This window comes from Schistocerca piceifrons, chromosome 7, assembly GCF_021461385.2.
Source record: "Schistocerca piceifrons isolate TAMUIC-IGC-003096 chromosome 7, iqSchPice1.1, whole genome shotgun sequence".
In the NCBI taxonomy this organism is placed as follows: Eukaryota; Metazoa; Arthropoda; class Insecta; order Orthoptera; family Acrididae; genus Schistocerca; species Schistocerca piceifrons.
Window position 1 is genome coordinate 366,666,308 of NC_060144.1, and position 12,847 is coordinate 366,679,154.

The 12,847-nt window shown below is 36.1% G+C and overlaps 1 protein-coding gene across 2 annotated transcripts in view; it reads right to left on the reverse strand.

Annotated features, from left to right (window-relative positions):
* Nucleotides 1-775: 775 nt before the first annotated feature.
* The window catches only part of LOC124804821 (xylosyl- and glucuronyltransferase LARGE2s-like), a 170,100-nt gene continuing 158,028 nt past the window's right edge, over nt 776-12,847 (reverse strand). For both annotated transcript variants that reach the window (XM_047265161.1, XM_047265162.1), the window contains one exon: nt 776-5,651. In XM_047265161.1, coding sequence (XP_047121117.1) covers nt 5,570-5,651 — 82 coding nt within the window. In that variant the 3' untranslated portion in view covers nt 776-5,569. The remainder of the gene's footprint in view (nt 5,652-12,847) is intronic.

The following is a 12,847-nucleotide window of genomic DNA, read 5'->3' on the forward strand; positions in this document are numbered from 1 at the left end:
CTTGACCTCTTTGAGGAAGTTCAAACTCATACTGGTATCAATGATCAAGGGGTAGCTGTAACAATATTGATCCATATGTTCAGCAAAACAAGATTCAGAGATGGTAGTGGCATATCTCAGTGTGGAAGTTGAAACATTCAGCTCTGGACAGGTGGTTTAAGTTTAAAATAATAGATAACCATGCATTTGACAGATACTTAGGACCAACTAGGTGGTGGGAGGGACCTCTCTATAGTATACAGACACTATATGGAAACTTCTACAGAAACAATGACTACTGCATAACAGATATAAAACAAAGCATAAGGCTGGAGAGATGCTGAATGAAATGGACTTACAGTAGTTGTCAAAAGGGCAAGCGTAAAGCCTTCAATGACTGGCATAGCCGAATCTTATTGAAAAAAATCTCACAAAACCGAAAGATATTTTGGTAATATGTTAGGCTATTAGTTTTTCTATTATTTTATAATTAACATTACCACCATAACACAATAATATTTCAGAATATTAAGTCATTTCACTGTAGCAAAATACTGTACACACCTGTGACTACTTCATCTAATGAACCTCTCCCCACACTAGCCCCAGAATACAATAATGTAATGTCACAAATAAATGATGTTTATGAAGGTAATGAGGGATTTGCACCTGAACATGCATGCACCCCATGAAACAAATTTGAAATGACAACTGGTTACTGTCTTCTAGTGTTTCACTTCATACTAAATAACAAAAACACCAAACTTGGAAAACAAATTTATTTGTTTAACAGCAGCTTTGGAGATAATAAATTATGAGTTTCACATAAAAGCCACAATAAATCATTTCAGTTGTGATAATTTTTGAAACAACATGCTCAACTTGGTTAAACACTTCACAATTAGACTATAAATGAAATAATCCCATATGATAAAAATGAACATGTTCTCACAATTATAAATATGTCTTAAAGAAACTCTGCCCACTGAAAAAAAAGAACACCATCTGACTTACTCACTACACTTTTTATTTTAATTACTGGTTTCAGTATGGAGTATCAGGTAATCTGTAGTCCTGCAAAGTGCAGTTCATCCAAAACAATGAGGATGCAATAAAAAATTGTAAAACTGAACTTACTGTTTAAAACTCAACCTTTTGGACAAATTATACTTTGAAGCACTATTCTTAGATCTCAGTATCATCTACCACAACATCAAAACTTGTAATCGAAATTAAAAATATACCTAGTGAGTAATCCAGACAGAGCTTTTTTTTTTCATTAAAAACTTTATGTTATGTAAGTATTTTTAGTTGCTACAAGGACTATATCTGCTAAAAAATAGATACACAATATATCATATTTTGAACACATTAGCCCAGGAAACATATTTCAATAACAACTGATTATTGTTCACAAATACACATACACATGCATGCTATTCGCACGCACACACACACACACACACACACACACAGTGCATGAGGGGGGGAGGGGGGGTTGAATGGATGGATGGATACATGTGTGTGTGTGTGTGTGTGTGTGTGTGTGTGTGTTTGGAAACAAATATAGGAGCATTGTGTATCTATAATTAAAACCGAAGTGTTAAACAGCGTATAAAGAACAGAATCAGAATATAATATTTACATATTATTTCTAAGTAAAAGGGATTTTTGTACAACAATGAAAAATACTGAATGAAACACAAATAATGGAGCGAGTAAAAATAAGTATTCATCACACAGAAGGGTTGTTTGTTTCTGTTCAAACCATTGTTCAAGACAATTTTGTATAAATGTCTGCTCAATACTTTCCACTACAGTTAAATCAAAAATACCTGGCATTTTGTAACAGTATTACTTTTGGAGATAATTATCTGATACTCCTGAGACAGTAATTGCATGAGTAAAAACAAATGCATAGGAAATTTGTCTCAACTAATATGACATGTTCAAATATCTTGTGGAGTCCTAAGCATTAAAATTTAACTAAGTTCCCAAGCATCAAAGAGCCAATGTTCAGTAAAACTGCTCCACCATGCCCACAGTAATGATAACAGTAGTAGAAAAACTATCAATTAAAAAACAAGCCATTAAATATTATTTTCCCTAGTAGAAGTAACAAGTTTATTGCCATTTCACAGGATGAAATATTACCCACAAGTAGCGAACTGTTTATATGTCACGCAATTTTAGGAACAACAGAGCACCACCCATCTTAAAGTCACAGATTTTGAAGAGCAAATGCACCACATACACTGCTTTTCTCTCTCTCTCTCTCATTCATTCTTCATTTCAAATTTTGCTTTCTCAAAGCATTTCAACAGCTGTTATGCATGCAAAACATCTGTAGCATGAATTGACGGATGTATCTGGCACAAGAATGTACTGATTTTCAGTCAGGGGAGAACGTGCTTATCGGGTAATTAATGCAGTATGTAAGGAGGAAGAATAAGTGAATGAGAGTAGGTGGTTTGTACAGAGAGGTTGCATAAAACTTTGTAGAATTAACTGAAGTGACTCAGAATACTTGCTAGGAGCTCTCTTTAAACTCGTTGTCGGATGAACAAATACAACCCTTATTGGATAATACAATTATTGTACCAAAACACAGCCATTCTGTACAGTGAAGACTGTAATCCTCTCTGACAATTTCAAATCATAGCAAGACGTATGAACAATCCAAGCAGAAAATGTTTGAGAGATTATTTCATGCACAAAATGTAATGGTTAATTAAAAGCAGTTTGTATAAAGAGCACCAAATAGCATGCACACAACACATTTTGTAGAGCACAAGTGATACTAGAAAGACAAGAACTTTAGGGCATCACTGAATACATTTGTAAATAGGAATGTAATTAAAGGTAGGCAGACATTTTTGCTTAGCAAATGTAACAAGAAACAGATTTCAGATTACCTCCGTGGTCAGCAGAAAACATTCATCTCTGAGATTAACAATTTTGAGTATAAATGGACAAAACTGAAGAGTTTACTACATTATGCATAGACATGTATGAGCTGAGTAGAACTGCGAAGGATGAGAAAGAATACTGTGGTTTAATAGCTCTGACAGAGAGCTGTTCCAAAAGCAACAAGAGCTTCATTGCAGATTTAATCATAGCCTAAAGCCACACAGACAAACAAGAGCTGAATGAAGCCAAAAGCAGCATAAGGAGAGCCATGTGTGAAGCATTCAGAGAACTTTAAAATAAAATTCTGTCTTCCAATCCAACAGAAAATCCTAAGAAGTTTTGATCTCATGTTCAGTAAATGAATCAAAGCCATCTGTCCAGACACACAGTGTGCGCAACACCATCATAACAGAGCATGACAGAGAAAAGGCTGAAATACTTAATTACTTTTTTCCAAAATTGGGTCACTTAGGAAGATCAGACTATGATCCCTCCTTTAAATCACTGCATAAATTTCAAAATGTCAGAAACTGAAATAAGTGACTGCATGATAGAAAATCAGCTGAAATCTCTCAACAGAAGAAAGACATCTGGAACTGATGAGATACCTGTGATTGGAAAAATTCCAAATTTTCAAGAAAGGTTATCAAGCAGATGCACGAAACTGTTGGCAAACATCATTGATGTTGGTAAGTTTTAGAATTTGAAACAAGTTGTATGCCCCTGTATTTATGGAGATCAAAAGTCTTCTCTGTAGAAATCAACATGGATTTCCAAACAATGATTGTGTGAAACCCTACTTGTTCACTCTGTTCACAAGATGCAGAAGTCAGTAAATACTGACAACCAGGTTGATGACATGTTCTATGACTTCCAGAAGATGTTTGGTACCGTTCTGCATTGTTGCCTAATAAATAAAATACAAGCATATGGAACATTAGGCCAACTTTCCGATTGGATTGATGAGATCCTAGTAAAGAAAACATTAGCAAACAGAATATGCAGCATATCACTGAAAACAGGGAGAAATCCATGAAAGTAACTTTGGGGGCACCCCAGGAGAGTTACAAGGCCATAATTTTTCACAATATATACAAATGACCAAGTGGATGACGTCAGAAGTTCTGTGGAGCTGTCCATGGGTGAAGTCACAACGATAGAAAATTGTAGTAAAGTACAAAAAAACATGCAGACAATTGGCACTTGATACAGGGATTGTTAGATGATGGTAAAAACACACAAAAATAATGTATTACAGATAAGCGGACAGAAAGACTCATTTTTGTATGATTGGACAACTTCTGAACATTCACTGGAAGTGAAACAATCCTCAGTAGCTATGAATCATCATCAGTTTATTGTGTACAGAGGAGTAAAGCACATACAGAGGTCCGCATGAAGAAATGGCATGAGAATAGTGGATAATGACGATTAGAGACAAAGTAAACTTTAGGATGCTGTGAGAGAGCAAACATATCAGAACCACGCAGCTGTACTATGTGTGCAATTCCTTTCTATCCACTCTTAAAGCATGGAACAGGGAAAGTCAGCTTGGGGAGTGGTGGAAAAGGGATAACCTCTCACTCATTCAGCCTAACCAATAAGAAGTCGGTGGATGGTGACTCAAACATGACATTCACATCCTACATTCTTCCTCCTACTACCCTTCCAAACAAGGCCCCTCCCCCAACACACACACACACACACACACACACACACACACACACACACACACAGGAGACCAACTGTGAGACATTCTGTATGCTTGTTCTATGACTTGAGTTGAGAAACCTGAATATATATTCAAAAGTTTAGATGTCATCAAGTTTACTAATTGTACTCTCCAGTGTAACTCTTTGCATGAAGTGGTAAGAGATCTAATTTTCCTAAAATTGTTTCTAATATCTTTCTAGATTTTGCACTTTTTTCATCAAAATGTACTCAATGTTTAGATATGATGTCAGTCTTTAAAATTATGTAATATAAATGTGTGACCATTAAATACTTCAGTTTGCTAAAAAGCAAATTCTATCACTACCAAACACAGAAATGACAGTAAAACATCATAATTAATTTTGAATATCCTCTAAATAGTTACTATTACATTCAAGCTGTACACAATCTACATAAAACAAAAACTGCAAAAATCATAATTACGAAAATTAGTGGCATGACAAAAAGGTCAACAGAATTATTCTTTTGTAAAATAACTTATTTTTTTAGATCACAATTCTCAGGACCATTATACAAATTCCATTCAGTACATGGTCATATAAAAAGGAAGCATTTTAGTATGAAGAATTATATTCACTCTTTTCTGTTCTGCATTAGCAAAATAAAGCAGAGATTATCTTCTGGCAAGACATGGCTCTCTCTATCACATACACCACACATATAACAAAATTAACAGCTGTATTAGACATCATAATCATACAATCAATAACTTAAATAAATGTTCAAGCACACACAATTACTTGTAAATATCACAGAATGCTGCTGAGATACACGATAAAACATGCTGTCATTCAGTCAATAATTTTCAAAATCTGGCAAGACAGGCAGAAAACCTGTTTTTATTAACAAGATACTATAAATAAAGACTCTGTGTCCAAATACTGGTGTATAACAAGCATTTACAGGAAAAGAATGGCCACATATAACTGGTACAATTGCCACAAAATCAGTTTACATCATTTTTAAAAACTTTGCCATAACGTTTTGTCAGATCCTTCACAAATTCATTTTTCAAGATCTTCAAGCATCTGTAATCAAAAATAAATATTTTACTTTGAGGAAAATACTTTTTATTTTCAAAAATGATAAAAACTACGATGTAGAGTTCTACATATAAATATATATAGTTAACACAGAGATACAGAAAAATATTCGAGTATAGGAAAAAGATAAGGCTCACCAAAGCAACATATTTAATAACAACAGATGAGATTTAGATAATATGTCATTTAATATAATAACTGACAGAGGAGAATGTATTGGAGTCTTTGACTACTTTGTTACAATAGAGTATGCATTATCTGAATGGTATAGGAATCTTTGTGGAAGGTATATCTTCACAGTTGGTACTAATTCAACAATTTACTTATCAAAAATTAATTTTCCCCCTAACTTGTATTTAAAAGTAAATGATGTGTATTGTGTTTCTGCAATTATTTCCAGCACATTATGCCTCAATCTGTAACAGAAGTCCACAATCCCAAACAAATTTTGCATTTGTCTATCGAAGAAAAAAATAAATGTTACTGTACTTTGTCCTGATATCAGAACATTTCAGAACAAAACTGACAATTCAAACTTGTCTCTACTGAGATGGGCAGATACATATTTTTCTTAAAAATGCTCAGAATGTGAAAACATTTGAGTGAAGGACCCCTGAAATTTTGTAAAAATTTGTAGCAGGAGTCTTTTCTCCATTTCATCAATCTTTGGTTCACATATCATATGTAACTGTTGTTTCTGAAAGATCTGACATATTTAAAATGTAAACAATTTTCAGACTTCATATTCTTTCACTGAATTGGCTGAAATGTTCATATTATTTTCATTTGTCATCCATGATTCACTTCAAAACAGGTTTTTCTAATTTCCTATTATTATTTTTGCCCGGAAGGAAACTGAGGTGGCCCGATCCCTTAATAATGCACATGAACATTTCATCTCCTCTATCTTGCCTCTATCTATCTTTTTTGTGCATAACTGTTATTTTGAATGTGATTAATTCTTATCAGCAAAGGATTTATATCACTGTCTACATCTACATCTATACTCTGCAAACCACCACGAGGTGCTATACTCTGCAAACCACCATGAGGTGCATGGCAGAGGGTATGTCCTATTGTATCAATTATTAGAGTATCAGTTATTAGAGTTTCTTCCTGTTCCATTCATGTATGGAAGGCATTCACGTATGACTGTTTGAATGCCTCTGTATGTGCAGTAATTATTCTAATATTATCTTCACAATCCCTATGCGAGCAATATTCATGGAGTTGTAGTACATTCCTAGAGTAATCATTTACAGCTGTTCTTGAGACTTTGTTAACAGACTTTCTCAGGATAGATTATATCTATCTTCACAAATCCTTCAATTCAGTTCCTTCAGTATCTCTGTGCCCCTCTCCCACAAGTTAAACAAACCTGTGACCATTCATGCTGCTCTTCTCCGTACATGTTCAATATCCCGTGTTAGTCCTATCTGGTACGGGTCCCACACACTTGAGCAAGACTCCAGAATCAGTCGCACAAGTGATTTGTAAGCAACCTCCTTTGCAGATTGATTGCACTTCCCAGTATTCTATCAATAAACTTGACTGAACCTATGTGATCGATCCCAACAAAGTTTTACACCCAGATTTTTGTATGACTTGGCGGATTCCAACAGTGACTCATAGATTTTATAGTCATAGGATTATATGTTTTTTCATTTTGTGACGTCATAATTTAACATTTCTGAACATTTAAAGCAATTGCCAATCTTTACACCAAGCTGAAATTTTATCAAGATCTGACTGAATATTTATGCAGCTTCTTTCAGATTTCAGATAGTACTTCACTAAAAATAACTGCATCATCTGCAAAATGCCTGATTTTACTATTAATCTTGTCTGCAAGATCATTGATATACAAGATGAACAGCAAAGGTCCCGACACACTTCCCTGGGACACATCCGAAGTTACTTCCACATCTAGTGATGCTTCTCCATCCAAGTTGGGGTATCCCCACCAAAAAGTCCTGAACTGAGCCACAAATTTCACTTGACAACCCATATGATCATAATTTTGACAATAAGCATAGGTGTGGTACTGAGTCAAATGCTTTTCAGCAATAAAGGAATACTGCATTTACGTGTTTGCCTTGACGGAAAGCTTTCAGTATGTCATGTGAGAAAGTATGAGTTGGGTACCACATGATCGATGTTTTCAGAGTCTATGCTGGTTGACATTGAGCAGGTAATTGGGTTCAAGATGCCTCATTAAGTTTGATCGACAGATTTAAGATAGATTATAGTTAGAAGAGGGGCTAACTCAGTCACAAATCAGTGTAGAACCTGACAGGGATTCCACCAGGGCCTGGAGCATTGCCCAGTTGTAATTATTTCAGCTGTTTCTCAACACAACTGACACTAATACTTAATTTCATTCATCTTCCCAGTGGTACAAGGATTAAATTGGGGGGCAATTCTTCTGGGTTTTTCTTTGAAAAGAACATTTGAAAATGGAGTTAGGCATTTCAGCTTTTGCTTTGCTCCTCTCAATTTCAGTTCCTGCCTCATTCTCTTGGGACTGGACACTAACTCTGGCGCCATTAACAGCCTTTACATACAACCAGAATTTCTTTGGGTTCTGTGAAAGATCACTTGATAATATTTTGCTACAGTAGTCATTGAAGATATCACACATTGTTCTCTTGATAGCCAAACAGGTTTCATTCAGCATCTCTTAGAACTGTTCTACTGGGTTCATATCTATACAGTGCATTGTCAACTATTCTTTACACTTGAGCCAGAGTTCCTCTACATGCTTCTGCCAAGTGCTGAAAGTTTCAAGTTCCTCATTGAGATATGACACTACTGATTTTTTATCTAGTTCACTGAACTTTTTTTTTAATTTTTATTTATTCATACGGCTCACATGCAGTTTAAAATTACAGGTATGTAACATTAGTAATACTATATACAACAGGAATACAAAAATACAAAACTACATATAAAACTACCTAAATGTAAATATCTAGGTTCATAATCCATACAAAAGCCATATCATCAGCTTTCATGAGGTCACTCCAACTCCCCTGGTAGGAATTCTATGGGCATTCATCTCTAATGTGCTTATTTGTCTGTTTCAGAACCCCACAGTCACAAACCGGAGATTCTGTAGCACCCCATTTGTAAAGAGAGTCTGCACATCATCATTGCCCAGTGTGAGCTTTGTTCAATTTTACCTGCAGTTTCCTGTCAAGTTCTGTGCCAGCAGTATCACAGTTATACTTTTGGAACCACTCACACTCTTGAGGATTTTCAATAAGTTGACAGCTCTGGTTCCACAGGTCTCTCACCTGAGTATTACTGACATACAGCTTTTCTGCTTGCCGTAAAGGTGGGTTTCTTGAACGGAGTCTATCTCATTGTAAACTTGGTATGTCTTCCTGTATGGGTAATTCCAGGTTCTCCAGTGCAGCAGCTGTTTAGCAACACCGGGGGCCCAATACTCGGCTACTGAGACCATCGCAATTGATTATGTGCGCAAGGTTTCTGCTGAAGCTCCCCATGTTGTTCCACACAATTTTTGAATAGTATTGTTATGGATTTTTATCTTGGCAGCAGTATTTTCAAGATGTTTTTTATATGAATGGGTGCAGTCAAGGGTGACACCAAGGTACTTAGGGTACTTGTTATGGCAAAGAGTGTTTCCATTAAGTTTCACTCTGAGCTCCACGTTAGCTTGCTTGTTTGTCATATGGAATGTACATACTTTAGTTTTACTTGTACTGGGTTTAAGTCACCACTTTCTAAAATAGGCACTCATAACAGCTAGATCTTCTGTGAGAATTGTCTCCGCTCGTCCAAGATCAGTGGTTCTACAAGCAAGGGTGATATTGTCCGTGTAGCAGAATTTTGTTGACCTGGTACTGGGGATGTCGGAGATATATAGGTTGAATAATAGGGGGGTTAAGATAGAGCCCCGTAGTGGACCATTACTTAATTTCCTCTCCTTGCTCACATTTTCTCCCAAGTGAACACGAAAATATCTACTGTTTATCATGGTGTTGATGATAGTTACAGTTTTTTGGCATCAGATTGTTTTTAGTAATTTGTATATCATCCCTTCTCTCCAAACTGTGTTATACGCCGCAGTTAGGTCTACGAACGTGACAGATGTCTTAATATTTTCTTGGAAGTCAGCCTCTATGACAGTTATTAGGGCCAGCACCTGTTTGCAGCAACTTCTCTGTGGCCTGAAACCAACTTGCTCAGCTGGGATGTGTTCCGATTTTCATAATCACTGTTGCCACAACCACATTATGGTCACTGATACCAGTTTCGATGTGGACGTCCTCAAAGAGATCAGGCCTATTTGTTGCCATTAAGATCCAGTATATTTCCAACATGAGTGGGGTTCCTAAATATCTGTTCTAGATAGTTTTTGGAGAAGGCATTTAGTAAAGTTTCACAGGATGTTGTATCACGCCCACCACTAACAAAACTGTAATTTTCCCACTTAATTGTTGGTTGATTAAAGTCTCCACCAATGATTACAACATGAATGGGGAATACACGTACAAGTAAACTGAGGTTTTCTCTAAATTTTTCAGTTACATTAGGAGATAAGTCTGATGGGCAATACAAATATCCAATATCGTTTTATTCTTAACCCTGATACTGAGTCTTGCCCACAATCTCACATGCAGCTTCAAATTCTACCTCGGTGGATTTGAGTTTCTTGCCTACTGGGGGGTGGGGACACACCTCCATTTCTCATTTGCCTATCCTTTTAATATACATTTAAAGTTTCCCCAAAAATCTCACTGCTATCAATTTCAGGTTTCAACCAGCTTTCTGCACCTACTACTGTGTGAGCTTCACTTTTTTTGATGAACGCTTCAAACTATAGCACTTTGTTGCATATGCACCAACAGTTTACCATTAGGACTTAAAGGCGAGGCGTTCCTTTCCCATCTTTCACTGATACTTCTGGGTTTCCTATTGCCATTTATATACACATTCTGTGCTCTGGATTGGGCCTTAATATCAATAGTTCTCCATGCCTCCCAAATCTGCTGAACACTACCAAGTATCTTTACCTCTTCCTGACAGAGCACATTACTTCCTCAATCAGTTTAAGATTCACCTCAATTTCATTTAATACCACACATAATTAGGAACGCATTTTCAGCTTCTTTTAATATTGCTTTCCCCTAAAGCACTACTTCTACATCCAGTTTTTCATTTCATTTTGCAGACTGATTAGATTTAACTAGTGTGCTCTATCCTCTATGGGCACATTAATAAGAACCTAGCTTAGACTGTTCAATGACTTCGCACTGAAACAGTGATTGTCTTGTGCTTGCCCTTTGAATTTAAGTAGTCTAGAAGTGTTATGAGCCAGCAGTATGTGCATGACTGGTACAGTGTCATGATCTAACTCACAATTTGAAATGCAAATTGTCAGGGCCCACTTAATTGGTGAATTCATAACAACAGTTGCAGATTTTCTGCAGGTTTGTGGAGTCAGTCTTAAAAAATACCATAAAACATTTAGAGTTCATGAGAAAACTTCACTTGCTGAACAAAAAGAAAAAGAAAACCACAAGGGAATTTAAGGAGATTGTCACCTTTCAAAAGAACACTGCCCTGAAAATGACTTGCGATTTTAATATACATCTACATCATACGATATCGACGAAAACACAGTGAAAAGAATAGCATAAATAAAATAGTCATAACAGATCTGCTACTGATACACTTTTTGTAAACCACACGAATTGATATAATAATTTGATTGCTGGAAGGAGCATCCACACGGGGAATATGTTATGCGCTCCAATGAATCTGAACTATTCCCTACCATTGGAAATGCCTGTGAATTTGTAACAAAGGGTGGAAAATACAATACACAATACGATTTTCCAGCTTTAAAGCAAGATAGAGATTCAGTAGTGATCTTTATGACCATTCTGTGCTTTTCAGTACATCCTATGGTCACAGTGGTAATGTCTACTAAACCATTCTACATTATCACAGCACACTGCAATGGTGCAGCCACTGATTTGGGTTTCAGATTGAATCTTCCAATATAATGAGAGGTTCCAAGATTAGATTGAACATGAGGATGAAATAACCTCTAGCCCGAACTCATAAATTTCAGATTTGAATGTTATCATTGTAAGTGATTTAAAAAATAAATAAAAAGAAAACGGAAAAGTGCGAGTAGGATTCGCATTCTGAGGGTTCCATACAAACTTAATTATGTATACAGATAACAATAATATTTGGCTCAATGGTCAGGTGCAAGTCTTTCTATTGGATACCACTTTGACACCTTGTGTGTCCCTAACCTACCCCTACTGGGGAAACTGGACCTACAGTTTAACATGGTATCTGAACCATATGTTGTTTCTGGTATCTCCTCACAGCATTGAGAGATGAAGGCTAGATTAAAATGAAGACTGAAAATTCCATGGTCCAACCAAAATTCAATATTGTGACCTCTCAGTGTTCAGGCACATACTTTACTGCTTTACTGCCAGACCACCTGAGACAACATGGATATAGATAGTTCATCTATAGGTTTTGATTTGTGAGTTTGCGTGTATCAAAATATATGACATGTATAGCCATATCTTTTGAGTTCACTGACTTTAAAGCTTAAATTATTTACACCACCAAGGGACTGTAGACCTTAGTATTTGATATAAATTTCACCTTGGTAGGTACCTTTATCCATTCATTAGAAAAAGTAGACTTAACTCAGACAAACAGATGGACAACGAAGTGATCCTGTGATGGTTCCCTCTTTATCAATTGTGGTACGGAACCCTAAAAAGGACAATTACAGACCTATTACCTGTCTTCAGAAACTTCAAGGAATTGGCACAATTTCTTTGTGGGAATAGCATTAAATCCCACTGACTACCTCTCATGGCCTGTAAGCTGTGATTCCTATTTTGGATGTCACAGGATCCCTTCTGCTCCCCCATAATTCCATATTTACCTTCTTCTCACAAGCATAATAATTTCTGACAAAACAGCATGACTGTCTTCATTGTAACTCATGAGAAGTGTGTGAGAAATTAGAAATGTGCCAGTTTCTGCTCATGCAGCTTTTTGGAATCCAAAGAGCTGACACTATCCAAAATCCTAAGACATTTAGAATGATTGACGGAGCACTTCTGTAACTAATTTTAAGTTTCTGATCGATTTCATGCACTATTAACAGAAAA